Below are 12,701 nucleotides of genomic sequence, written 5' to 3'. Positions count from 1 at the left end.
TAATTGTAGCAGTCCCTTTATTGCACTCCCAAGCTGAAGCAATTCAAAGTAGTTGTGCAATGTGAAGAGCCAGATTCCTTATTATAACAGGTTACAAAATCAGTCACTTTCACGTATGATTTTGTTGCTGCTCTTCTTTCATTTTGGGTTTTCTTTTCATCAATAGCTTTGTCTTGATTTGCCTGGACTTAAACATACTTTCTTTCTTTTACCTCCCCCCCCCCTGTTCATTGCAAACAGCAACGGGGCAAATGTAGTCTGTCACAGCCTGGACCCTCTGTGAGCAGTCCACACCACAGGTACCTTTCTGTTGGTTTCTAGCACACCCAGAAGATAATGGAACTCAGCAGCCCATGATGCACTTGGAGATCAGTTGATTTCAGCTTTGAAATGAAACACTTAAGGAACAAATATTCAGAATTTCAGCTTTTAATGCTCGTGCCAGAGTAGCAGCTCATGATAATGAATTCCATCATCTTCTGTAAGTCTAGATGCTCTGTGTAGGCTAGGCGATCAGGTGAGTGGTAGCCCACGCATCCGAGACAGGAGTTTCACAAGGAAAGGTGCAAGGCCTCCTCTCTGCCAATGTCCTTGGCTGCTTAATATTGCTAACCAGAGGGCGTTTCTTATGAATAACACAAATATTTCTCTATATCTAACTTCCTCGCTGATGCTGAGCGCGCACACACACACCCTTTTGCTCTCAAATTGCCGAGCCAGTAAATGTCTGCAATGAACAATGCAAAGGCCGCTCTCTTCCTCTCTTGCGCTGATTCTCTCTCTTGTGTGTTACATTTCTTCTCCCTCTGCTGCTGCTATCTCACTGAGTATCCACCATCTTCCCCCCTCAGTCTGTCATCTGTGAGTCTTGCCTCTCAGGTCTCCATTTGGTAAATGGTAAAGGGGCACTTTCGGTAAAAACACAGGGCAGCTTGAGTCACTTTGTTCATGCATTCTGGGATTGAGGGAAAAATACATTTAGAGAGCAAAGCAGCCTTGATTTTTCTCAATTTAAATACATTCTGAATACTTTATTTTTTACAATACATACATATGTAAACCCCTATATTACTGCTTTCAACTGACCGTGTCTTCTAACTTTTTGAGGCTATAAGAAGACAGTTTTACTGAGGGTGATGGTGACAGAAAAATGACACATTACTATTCATAGTATGACATTTTGTGAATTTGCTTATTTCCTTATGTTTCTTTTTTGGACGTGGAAGCAGTTGGAAACAGCCAGCATGTCTGGCTCTTTCCTCCTCCTCCCAGTGTCCATGCGAAACTAGGCTCTCTCCCAGCTTCATCTTAACATCTTAATTCACAAAGGGATTTCAGTCATCTCATCTAACGCTAAATCTAGAAAGTAAACTGGATTTCCCAAACTGTTGATTTAAGAAAACGCAGCTAACTACCAGGGTCAAAGATGCTGTTTCTAATTGCCGTGCTCTTCCCGCCTCCGTTTGCTTTGCATTTTTTAACAGGACACAAACTTTCAAAGACTCCATCGTTATATATGAATAAAAAGAGTATTCTCAAATTCAGCTGTTACTTGCAGCATGCCGTTTGCCTTTTACTCTAACGCCCTTTGCAAAGAAATGCAAGCTCTCGTATTAAATGTCTTTGTCTGGCACAGGATTGCAGAATGTATGCCGTGAAAACTGTTTTGTGACCGTATTCGTACTTGTGTTTATCCACCCCAGTCTCAGTCAGCATGTAGATCACAATGTTAAACATTGTCTAACATTGCTTTACCCTGTGTTGGCAATGTCTTTCAAACACAGCATGGTGCTTACATCCACTGTCGCTGGACTGAGATCTTATTTGGATTGAAACTATGCAGACAACATTAAAACAGTTAAGAGTGGGGAGAGAAGGATATTAAATTAGGATAATTTTTCAAGGGAAATTTGTTTATTGGATTAGACTAATTTAATTTGTTTGTAATTTTTACTATTTCTGTAGCAAAGAGAAGCAGTTTTGTACGTGTAAGATTGGTTTATTATATTGCTGTGGAAGTACAACCGTGTTTCCAACAAAGACGGGAGTATGTGCAAAATGTAAATAAAATAAAAATGCAATGATCATTTAAACTCAATTATATTTAATATAAAGAAATCAAATGATGAAATGCATGTAATTTGATTCTTAAAATTCGGTTCTATGTTTTTATATATGTTCAGTCAATTTTGAAAGCAGCCTCGTGTTTCAAATTGGTGGTGCAGGGCATGTTTATAATTGTGATCAAGAGTTTAAGTGGGTATCCAAACTCTCTCTACTACAGAGACTGTGGTTTTGCTCAAATAAACCAGGCTGGCTGATATCTAGATGGCAGCATGTGTTGCTTCAAAACCTGTATTTATCTAATTTCATTTATCCTGTATCTTTCTTCACAGATGGTCAAGTTATAAAAGCTACATCTACTGTTATTATCATATAATAGATGTTGGCTCATGTTCTCTTTATGCCAAAGGACCAACTATTCATCATTTCCATGAAGAAATTCAGACTTTGATTGGTTAGACTATAGTATAAGTTACAATTTAAAGAACTCTCTTCCAGCATGTTACATGTTTTGTATGGAAGCTTGTTTCTGTCACTGAAAAAATCCTTTTAAAGTCAAAATTTCGAGTTATTGTCTGAAAATTTCGACTGATTAACTCAAGCTTGAAATTAAGAAAAGTAACTGGAAATTTAGACATAGTTCTGCCAGTTATTTTAATTAATTAAAAAAAACCTTTAATTGATAATTAATTTAGGTTGGGTTTAAATGATTTAAAATCCATTGCATTCTGCTTTTATATACATTCAGGCCACAGTCTTTTTGGAAACACATTTGCAGTAGTGCAGATGAGAAGGAGATTTTAAAAGTCTATAATCCATAGTTGTGTTTGACTAATTCTATTTTTGCTGGGCTGTGAATGCTTGTGTGTGTGTGAGCAGGCCTCACAGCGACGCTGGATCCGCTTCCTTCCCTTCTGACTCGGAGACACGATCATCTCGTAGGTCCTCGTTTCTGTGGCGCGTCTTCTGGGTCGCACTGCCTCTCCAGCTCTTCCTGCTCCTGTTAGTGGTTTTTGCCTTTCTGCTGCCAATGTCTGAGGAGGACTACTGTGCTCAGTCCAACAACTTTGCTCATTCCTTCTACCCGATGCTGAGCTACACCAACGGACCGCCTCCAGTGTAGATGGACGTAAAAACCACTTATGTTTAGTATTCTTGAGCCAGAATGACCTTAGTGGGATTCACGTTGATATCCTTGAAACGGTTAATCACGTTGGGAGTAAAAACAAATCCTGCTCGTCCATTTTTACTGCAGAATAACAGCTGCCATCTACAGTTAATATCTTTGTGTGTAGCACATAGGCTCAAGCATCTCACTATGTTACTCTGTGTAATGCTGTGTCAGTTAATTTGCATTTTTGGTGTAACGGATCTGGAGGTTTCTGCCCACAGTGGACATCTGCTGGATAAACGACGTGTCGACTCAGTGGTGTAAACATGACGTAACTTCTCTCAAGCCGATAGCACCAAAGTTAAACGCTGAAATATAGCCTGTGAATTTGCTTGTAACTAAAAGTTTGTAAACAGCAAAAACATTTAATATATCTTACATTGCAATTATTTTTTTACCTGTATTTTGGCATGCAGTTTTAATCTTTGCTTTTACTTACTTACTTCCATCGTTGTGTCTGTGGTAATCAGTCCATTTTTAACTTAAACCACATGGATTCATGCAAGAGTCATTTAAGCCAAGTCAAGTGAATTTAATATCCAAGTCAGACGCAACGCAGGAGTTTAACCTTAAACAGTCATCCATGGTCTTTATACATTCTGCTGTTTTATTTTTTCAAGATATGAAATATGTCTTTAAGATTGAGAAATATGACCAATAGAATTATTGCATATTTTGTAAGACTGTGAGTTCAGTATCAAATGTATAACAGTCGAGAGTTATTTAACATATGTATATAATGCAAAAAGAAATAATATGAGAAATGTATGTATATGCGACTCTCAAAAACAATGAATGCCAAACCTTCATTCTAAAAGTTGTCATTTTATTTGTGAGTTAGCATTTTTAATATTTCACCCTTTGTGCATCATACTTATATTGATCTTCCCATGAAAACACAAATATAAAAGAAAACTTTTAAATTGTTATTTTGTGTTTCAAAAGTAATTAATATCTCCACTATTTCTCAACATTTCAACTTATTTTTGGTATGAATGGAGTGAATAGATTTTAAGTTTCGTGAGATCTGCAGGTGGTAACATCCAGGTTGGAGCCATCGGATAGTTCTTGGACTTGTTGCAGGTGAGGTCTCTGGTGAGTAGAGCAGTGCCGGGGTATGTTAACATGGTGATGTAGGTGGTGACGGTGACAATGGCCATGAAGAAGGGTTTCAAGTAATTTGATGATTTCATAATTTGGAAGAGCCAACGCTGTGGCATCCAGGCCCAACGTTTGAGAAACCAGCATGCGGAAATCCACCAACTGAAAAAAGAAACTTACCTGGTTCAAAAGTTTTCAGAAATCTTGTGACCTTTCTTTTATTTATATTAACAAACAACATTAAATGAGCTCTATGACCGCTAACAAACATCTGCTGTGCAAAGTCATGAGATGTGGATGAAAGTATGGTAAACAAGTTTTCCTATTTGTCGTTTGTCTCTTACCTCTCTCTGCCTCTCAGACAGCTGAGCCAGGCTCTGTCTGAGGGCGAGGAGTTCCTGTAGGTCGTCTTTTGTCTTCTTCTCTTGGCTTTGCAGGTCTGAGCTAACTGTGCTCAGCTTTTTCTCCACCTTTGCCTTCTCATTCCCCACCAGATCCAGCTTCTTTTTCTGCTCCTGCATGGTCTGAGTCTGTTGCGCGACTTTCAGCTTGGCATTTTAGGCACAGCAGAGACTCGAGTGAGCGTCGGGTTTTAGTAAAACAAGAGTGACTTTATTTAATTATGTCAAATTATTAATCTAAGATACTCTGATACTTTGAAAGCATGCATTGATTGCATATGCATATGATTCAATGACCCACCAACCCATGCCCCAAAATTAACACAAATACACAAAACATTATGAAGTGAAAATCCCTCTGGAGTGAATTTGGGCCCAAACCCGTCTCCCCTCTACCTTGAGCTCGCTGGTATGGGAGAGCTGGGCCTTGAGCTCAGTGTTGGAAAGCTTGGTTGCTTTCAGTTCACTTTGAAGACGCTCCAGTTTTTTCTGCAGCCTCGCAGCCTGTAGTTGGGCATCATTTTGTTCCGCAGCCAATGCTGATCGGGTCCTCTTCTCCTCCTCCAGCTCTGAAACCTTTTTCCTCAGTAGTTGGATGTGGAGTCCTTTGCTCTCTATTTGTTCCTTCTGTGATTTCAACTACAGGGAATGGGAATATTTTAAATCAACTGTATACATTTTTTAAGCTGCATTTGTGCATTTAGAGGTGCTTGTTCAGCACTACTCTCCACTTGTATAAACTTGGGAATAATAAAAACAAAAAACAAACAAAAAAAAACTACCTTCCGTTGTAAGCTGTAAGTCAGACTTTTACTCTCAACTAAAGCAGTTCCCTCTTGTCTAACAAGTTGTTCGGCACGTGACAGAATGAATTTTAGCTTCATTTCGAAGTCAAGATCAATGTCAAAGTCCTCAACCTTCATCGTCTTGGACAGCTGCTCCAAGAATTCCTCATACTGTTAAAAAAAAAAAGAGAGAAATCATAGGAATGTGTCGCTATGCCAACCTGTATCTGTAACTTATATGCTTAGTCACATGACTTTTCTCACATCCTGTTTGCTGTGTTGCGATCGGTCACGATGCATGTCTGCTGTCAGCAGTTCGGCCTCCAGACATTGCAGTCTTCCCCTCAGGTCTTGGACTTGCTGCTCTGCAAGCTGAGCCCTCTGTTGTGCACTGTGATGAAGCTCTGTCTGCTCACTCAGCTTTTCAGAAACACAACGCAGCCTCATTTCCACCTCTGGCAAGCTCTGAAAGACCAGCATAGTGAAAATGTGTGGTAACATAAACTATTGTGTGCATACTCCTTTTTATCTTACAGCTGGACTAAGTCCTTGACAGATGGAACAGGAAGAGTTAACATAAAGATAAGAAGATATAAGAAGTAACTGCATCAATTGCTGTGCTTTGGAACTTATTCTTCTACTTTACAGAGTTATCAAGTTGATGTAGTTATTAGTCTGCAAATTAAAATAAAAAAAAATATTTAGCTGTATTGCAAGTATTGAGATTAGAGTGCTACCTGCATGCTTATTGGTAAAAAAAAATCAAACAGTATGTTTCATTTTACACAAGTAACTGATCATTCATGACATATAGCAATTAAGAAAAAGTAATCCTAATAACTAAAATACAATGTGATTTAAAATTGTCAGCAAATGTGTTGTTTGGCTGGAGCCACATTTGTACCTTGGAGAACAAATTTAGCTTTAAAGCAGCTTTTAAGCATTTTTTGTTGGAAATCCCAACGTTCCTCACCTTATTGCAGAGGTTATCCAGTGTCTGTAGAACATCTCTCTCTGTGGGCAGGATGACGTCCTCACACTTCTTCTCCAGGAGGCCGACCAACTTTTCCAAGAATGCCTGCAGGTTGCCCTCAGCTTCTTGGGTCCTTCTTTCAAGCTCCTCCACCTGGTTCTCCAGACAGCGTGACTCTCGCCTGGCTGCCTCTATCACTCTCTTACTGGCCTCAAGTCTTTCAGTTAGGGTCTGCTTCTCCATCTCGACACTTCTTCTCCCAACAGCCAGACCATCAAGCTCCTAAATGACATACAAACACCACAGCAATAGGGCAATTTTAGCAGTTACTTCTAAAGTAATAAAATCTTTAAATTAACAATTTCATACAGAAATCAGTATTTTTTACGCAACGCTACTAAATCCTTTAGTTCGTGGGTTAAGCCGTCCAGACATCTGAAATCTTGTACTGTAAAGTAACTACTCTTTTAAGTTGTGTATATACCACTTTGAGTGAATCAAGTGCTGCTACACTGCTTGCAGCCTTCCTCTTCTCTTGGTCCAGCTCTGCCACCAGCCTCAGCACCATCTCTCTGCTGGCTTTGCACTCCACCTCACTGGACTTCACACTCTCTTCTAAAACAGCAACCCTCATCTTCAGCCTCTCCTTCTCATTGCACTGTTAATTACAGAGGTTGAAGAAAGGTACTAAATAGTTATTAAATGCTTTTTTTTAAATCCATTTTTAAAAGTTGACAACATAGGAATCAATTTAGTTTTTTCCTCCACTATGACTGAATTCAGTAGACATTTAAAATATTTTAAGGCCTACCTCGTTAGAGTTTTCCATAACTCCAAATAAGAGAGGTGAGAAGTGAACTTTAAGTAGATGTTGCCTCTGTTTTAAGAAGTCTCCTGGCAACAGCAAACACAGGCTCAGTCAGAAGGGGGCGCTGTAGCTGAGCCTGTCAGGCATCATCTCGTTTATCAAGTTGGTGGAATTTTATTTTATTTTATTTTATTTTATTTTAGTTTAGTTTAGTTTAGTTTAGTTTAGTTTAGTTTAGTTTAGTTTAGAAAAATTAATTTCTTAATTAATACAGTAGCGTAAAAAAAATCCAAAGTCACGCTGAATGGGCAACTATGTGAAGGTCATTACATTAGCACCACATGAGCCCTGAGCTTAGACTGTCAGGTAGCCCTTCTGCTCAATCTCAGTATGAGCTTCACTTACCGGACATTTTCCACTCATAAACTGATCGTCTACATATAAACGACTGAGTATTTGTAAGGTACTTTCTGCTGTGTTTCGAAGTTTTAGTAAGTAATACAGTTCAGCTTAAAATGGAAACGCTCTACCTTCAAGTCAGAGCTGAGAGCATAATGTGACTACTTGTATTGCGTCACTTCGAGCAGGAAACAAGCGACGAGGAATAAACACGCCGCCTTTGAATGTATGCAAGACTGTAAACACTGAAGGTAGCTGGAATTTGTGAATTAATTTAACACCGTATTTTGTTTTTTCTAACCTGGTAAGCGAATAAAAAAAAATAAAGTGAGTTGGAGAGCGGGGTGGGGTGGGCTGCTTTTAACCATGTAAAGCACTTTGTGCTACATTTTTTGTATGAAAAGTGCTTTATAAATAAAGATTGATTGATTGAATTGTCTGCGGCTGACATGTAAACAGAAGTTAGCTCCAGGCATGGAGCCGCAGTACTGCTGAATGTATTATCCTAATTAGTTTGTAGGATATACGAGTGTTTTGCTTGCTGATGCACTTTTGATTCCTGTTGTCTATACTTTAGATTTAACGTGTAACAATATAACTATACGTCCATTAGCTAAGTTGAGCTGGTTGATTAACATAGTTCTGTGCTTCCAGTCACCTAAAGGCACTTTCCTTTGGCTGCAGGTTATTTGTAGGTGAGTGTGAATGGAAGATGCTTCTCCGGACGTTGTGGTCCAGACTGGGAGCCCAGCTGCATGCAGGGAGCAGATCAGGCTGCGTTTTAACTTCGGCCAGGACTCACTGTGCTCCGTGGAGCTTTTCCAGGACCTGCCATTTAAACGCTATTAATCAGCAGCACGAGCAGAAAAGACATGTTTCTTTGCCTGCTTTGAGTGGGTGTAAAAGTCTTAGCAGTGGGTTTTTGACTGACCCTGGGAGACTTTCAAACTGTGCAAGAGGACAAAGAAGTTTGTATTCAACCAACCTCGTAAAGTCAGTGTTGAAACCAGGTTTGAAACCAGCCACAGTGCCTGGGAAAAGGGCACCCAAGGGACCACGGACGAAGCAGCCGTCCAGAGCCAACCAGCCTTCCCTCAGTGAAGACAAGGTGATTTACCCTTTAGTGTTGTGAAATGTTTTATTTAGCTGTGCCTGGTATTGTTTTATGTGTTGATTCAATTGTTTGTCTCCATAGGATATGATGCAGTGCATTGCTTTTGCAACAGCAGATCAGTATCATTTGCCAACACTTTCTCACGACTTGATAAACCACGGCTTCCATGAGATAGATTTGCCCAGAGGTATGAGTGAAAAGGTCATACAGCTGTGCATTAGATTATTAGTGATGGCTTTCGTGATCGTCGTGTTTTATTTTCAGATGCCTCGAATGTTCTGGTGATAAGCACAGACATGGCTGCAAAACCAGATGACAATTCACAAATCTTCTTCTTCAGGTAATGCTGATGCGCTTTGGTTTAGACTTTGTCTCCAATGGTATTATTTTGTTGTAGAAAGGTCAGTTCTGTTCAAACATTGTCAAAAATATGGCTTAATTTCAGGATTATTGATATTTGGTTTGGTCAGTACTCGGTGATACAGGCGATGATACCTTGGTTTGCCTGTATGCCTATATCAGTAATCTATTTCTCAGCATCAGATGCACACACAAATCTAAACATGCAATTGCTGAGATTGTCGATTGGATTCGGGTCTGGATTACACAAGGCTAATCAGTGGCGGTGGTGCCTTTTAAAATTGTTGATGCTCTTGCCTGCATTGTGTCTAAGCAGTCAGGGAGGGCTGTGAAGATCTATGTAATCCTCCAAGGATATGCCTCCTCAGACAATCACTGACCTCCTGCTAAACCATTCATGCTGGATGTTGCATGCAGCATAACGTTCACCACAGCATCTCCAGACTCTTACCTGCCACATATGCTCTCATCTGTAAAGAGAATGGAGCACCACTGATGGACCTTTTGGTTTTGTTGATCTCTAGTGAATGCTATTCGATCTGCATGTTGCTGGTATGTGAACACAGGTTCCACTGATGGATGTCAGCCCCTCATGCCGCCCTCATGGAGTCTGTTTCTGACAGTTTGATCTAAAACATGCACGTGAGGTTTTGTAGGCCACCTCCCGTTCTTCCTCTCACAAAGGAGCAGATACTGGTCCTGCTGCTGTGGTATCTCCCTGTGGTATCTCCACCACACTCTTGAGATTGTGCTGAGAGACGCAAACTTTGTTGCCATGGCACGTGTGGATTTGCCATCCTGGGGGAGTTGGACTATTTGTGCAACCTGGCTGAGATGGTGATAGTGTCTCGTGTTACTAGTGGTATCAAGGACAAGGAGATAGCAACGGTCTGTGGCAACCATTCCCTTTTTGGGGGGTTGTCTTGTTGTTGTCTCCCCCTGCACCTGTTGTCCCTTTGATTTGCACCAGAGCAGATGAAACTGAGTCTTAATAGTTTATGCTTTCTAACTTACAGGTTGCTATCCCTGACGTTTAGCTGACTTTTTTTTGTTATACGCTGACAATCAAGCTTTCCTTTAACATTTTTCAGCAGTGTAGTTACTAATACTTCTTTAGTACAGCTGCTTTTTTCTTTGGCCCCAGAATGCCTGATCTCAGTCTAAAGTTTCTAAGTTTAAAAGTTGTTTTGTTCAGCTAGAGTTCTTGTTTAACTGCTTGCCTCATGATTACCTTGAACCGATAGTTTGTTTGTAACATGAGAGGAAGGGCTAAACACTGACTTGTCCCACTTTCAAAATTTTTAGAGAAGGCTCAGTAGTTTTCTGGAATGTCGAGGAGAAAACGGTAAGCAAACATCACCATTAATGCAGTTAATCTAATTTCCAGTTCACTTTTCTACTATACTTTTGTTAAACTCTGTAATTTCCCCTCGCTCTTTACAGATGAAAAACATTTTGAGAATCCTGGAACACCATGAGATCCAGCCTTATGAAGTAGCGTTAGTCCACTGGGAAAATGAGGAGATTAACTACACTGTGGGAGAGTACGATGAGCCTCATGCTTTGTTTTGTTAGTACTTTCAGACTCTGTAACGTTTCTAAACGGACACTTTTTTCCACCTCAGGGGAAATACAAAGCTTGAGCGTGGCAACTTTATTCTGAGTGACGATATGGATCAAGAGGAAGCTGTTTTGGAGAAATTTGCATTTTCAAATGCACTTTGTTTGTCTGGTGAGAAGCTGTATTTTCAGTCTGAATCATAAAAAATGTATTTGTTTCCTGTGAACGCTGCTAACTTTTTCCTCTTTGCTTTCTTTTCCAGTGAAGTTGGCAATATGGGAGGTAGCATTAGACAACTTTGTAGAGTCCATTCAATCAATTCCAGAGGTACAGTGGAAGATTAACAGCAAGAATGAATAATTGATTATTTATAATGGTTGTTTGTGTGTTCGAAGATGCACGTGAGAGGTATTTTTCTAAAATGCTAATGCCAGCATGCTAATTTTTTTTCCTTTCCCACCCAGACACTCAAGTCTGGGAAAAGAGTCAAGTTGTCCTCTGCAGAGGTTATGCAGAAGATAGGAGAGCTTTTCACATTAAGGTAAATTCAGGAAAGTACAGCCTTTCTATTTTTGTATTCACTATTTATGAGCAAGTAATACACCGTGAGTTTGTTGTAATTATACATGTTATTTCTAAATGCATAAACTGCTGTTTGTTTGCTTTTCTAGTATTACCGTACTTTAGTATTTTTATTTACACTCTGCTTTGACAGACACTGTATAAACCTGAGGTCTGACCTCCTCCTCACGCCTGATTTCTACTGGGACAGAGAAAACCTAGAAAAACTCTACGATAAGACGTGCCAGTTCCTCAGCATCAACCGCAGAGTCAATGTAAAGGATAAACCATCACTTCTGGGTCTTTGTGTTAACACTCAATCATTTTTTTGCCCATGTAGCTTCATAATCCATCTCATTTTAGGTTGTGAATGAGAAGCTGGAACATTGCACACAGCTGACAGACTTGATGAGGAGCCACCTGAGTGAGAAGCACAGCTTGAGGTTGGAGTGGATGATAGTCATCCTGATTACGATTGAGGTAAAAGAGGTCAAGCAAGAAGCCTCAAAGAATGCAGCATTTTTAAAACAAACCTTTATTCATGCTTTTAAAAAAACAGGGAGATGTTTAATAATGAGTACATCTCATTTGTTTTTCTTGTAGGTTATGTTTGAACTTGCAAAAATGATCTTCTAAATTGCTGCTCTGAAGCTACAACAACTCTAAAAAGGGCACAAGCAGCTATGAAAGAAGAATGCTGCACTGTGCGAAGGCACTGAGTCGTGAAGGGGACCTAGATCACGCTGAATGTGTTTACTCTTCATGTGTTACATCAGCAACTTTCTGAAAACCATGAATTATTTTTAAATCAAGAATTTCACAAATTGTTACTGACGATCTTGGCTGCGGGCGGGAGCAGTATTTTACACACATTTGTTCTTTATTACTGTGAAAAAAACAAACAAAGAAAAATCAAAGTAGGCAAAAAAAGATTTTTAATCCTTTGTGATGATCTGACCTTTATGTTTTGGGACTTATTTTGTCTTTATGTTCTTAATTTTCTTTTTACGTCATGAGAAAGCATCTATGTTTTCTTGTCAGTGTCAAAGATGCATTTTAAAAAGGTCTTATTTGCATGGGAAGGCAGGGACTCCCACATCTTGACACTGATCTTGCAGCTGATTTAAAAAAGAAAAGGGGGGGGGAAAAGATGTAGAAATGCATCCAGATTTACTGAGTCCCAAACACCAACTGTAACTCTGTTATAAAAGTTGGGAATAAAGTATTTATGTTCAATATTTCCGTGTTTGGATGTTAACCATTATTAACAGATTTCTTTTCTTTTGCAGTAAACAAATAATTACTGAAGTACTTTTAATTTATATGTATTAATTTATTCAAATAAAATATTTTTTATTAATTAAACACTGGTAAATATATCAGAAAACATATAAATACACATA

The 12,701-nt window shown here is 39.4% G+C and overlaps 3 protein-coding genes across 14 annotated transcripts in view; 2 read left to right on the top strand and 1 right to left on the bottom strand.

Moving 5' to 3' along the window:
- Positions 1 to 4,052, top strand: part of syne1b (spectrin repeat containing, nuclear envelope 1b) — a 76,697-nt gene extending 72,645 nt beyond the window's left edge. For 8 of the 10 annotated variants that reach the window (XM_035911116.2, XM_006798709.2, XM_035911120.2 and 5 more), the window contains 2 exons: positions 241 to 299; positions 2,944 to 4,052. In XM_035911116.2, coding sequence (XP_035767009.2) covers positions 241 to 299; positions 2,944 to 3,187 — 303 coding nt within the window. In that variant the 3' untranslated portion in view covers positions 3,188 to 4,052. The remainder of the gene's footprint in view (positions 1 to 240; positions 300 to 2,943) is intronic. The other 2 variants (XM_087832777.1, XM_035911123.2) reach the window with 1 other exon arrangement.
- A 194-nt stretch (positions 4,053 to 4,246) lies between these two features.
- On the bottom strand, positions 4,247 to 7,324 carry ccdc170 (coiled-coil domain containing 170). Its single transcript, XM_087833107.1, has 8 exons — positions 7,307 to 7,324; positions 6,980 to 7,153; positions 6,496 to 6,777; positions 5,787 to 5,987; positions 5,520 to 5,693; positions 5,134 to 5,376; positions 4,681 to 4,884; positions 4,247 to 4,498 (listed from the first exon to the last, which is right to left on the bottom strand). The coding sequence occupies exons 1-8, from the start codon at positions 7,322 to 7,324 to the stop codon at positions 4,247 to 4,249; spliced, it is 1,548 nt and encodes a 515-aa protein (XP_087689233.1).
- A 559-nt stretch (positions 7,325 to 7,883) lies between these two features.
- Positions 7,884 to 12,490, top strand: rmnd1 (required for meiotic nuclear division 1 homolog). Of its 3 annotated transcripts, none has more exons than XM_006798704.3 (12): positions 7,884 to 7,953; positions 8,387 to 8,810; positions 8,898 to 9,003; positions 9,081 to 9,156; positions 10,482 to 10,521; positions 10,620 to 10,720; positions 10,802 to 10,908; positions 11,000 to 11,064; positions 11,202 to 11,278; positions 11,453 to 11,573; positions 11,662 to 11,778; positions 11,902 to 12,490. In XM_006798704.3, exons 2-12 carry the CDS (start codon positions 8,415 to 8,417, stop codon positions 11,932 to 11,934), a joined length of 1,239 nt encoding a protein of 412 aa, XP_006798767.2. In that variant the 5' UTR covers positions 7,884 to 7,953; positions 8,387 to 8,414; the 3' UTR covers positions 11,935 to 12,490. The 3 variants fall into 3 exon arrangements, with proteins under 3 accessions (XP_006798767.2, XP_006798768.2, XP_035767025.2); XM_006798705.3 differs by having other exon boundaries at positions 7,905 to 8,006; XM_035911132.2 differs by lacking the exon at positions 7,884 to 7,953 and adding an exon at positions 8,008 to 8,029.
- The last annotated feature ends 211 nt before the right edge of the window (positions 12,491 to 12,701 follow it).

Source organism: Neolamprologus brichardi, chromosome 19 (genome assembly GCF_056152115.1).
Source record: "Neolamprologus brichardi isolate AB-2024 chromosome 19, ASM5615211v1, whole genome shotgun sequence".
NCBI classification, from domain to species: domain Eukaryota; kingdom Metazoa; phylum Chordata; class Actinopteri; order Cichliformes; family Cichlidae; genus Neolamprologus; species Neolamprologus brichardi.
The sequence above is the reverse complement of the archived record's forward strand: the minus strand, read 5'-3'. Positions and strand labels throughout refer to the sequence as shown.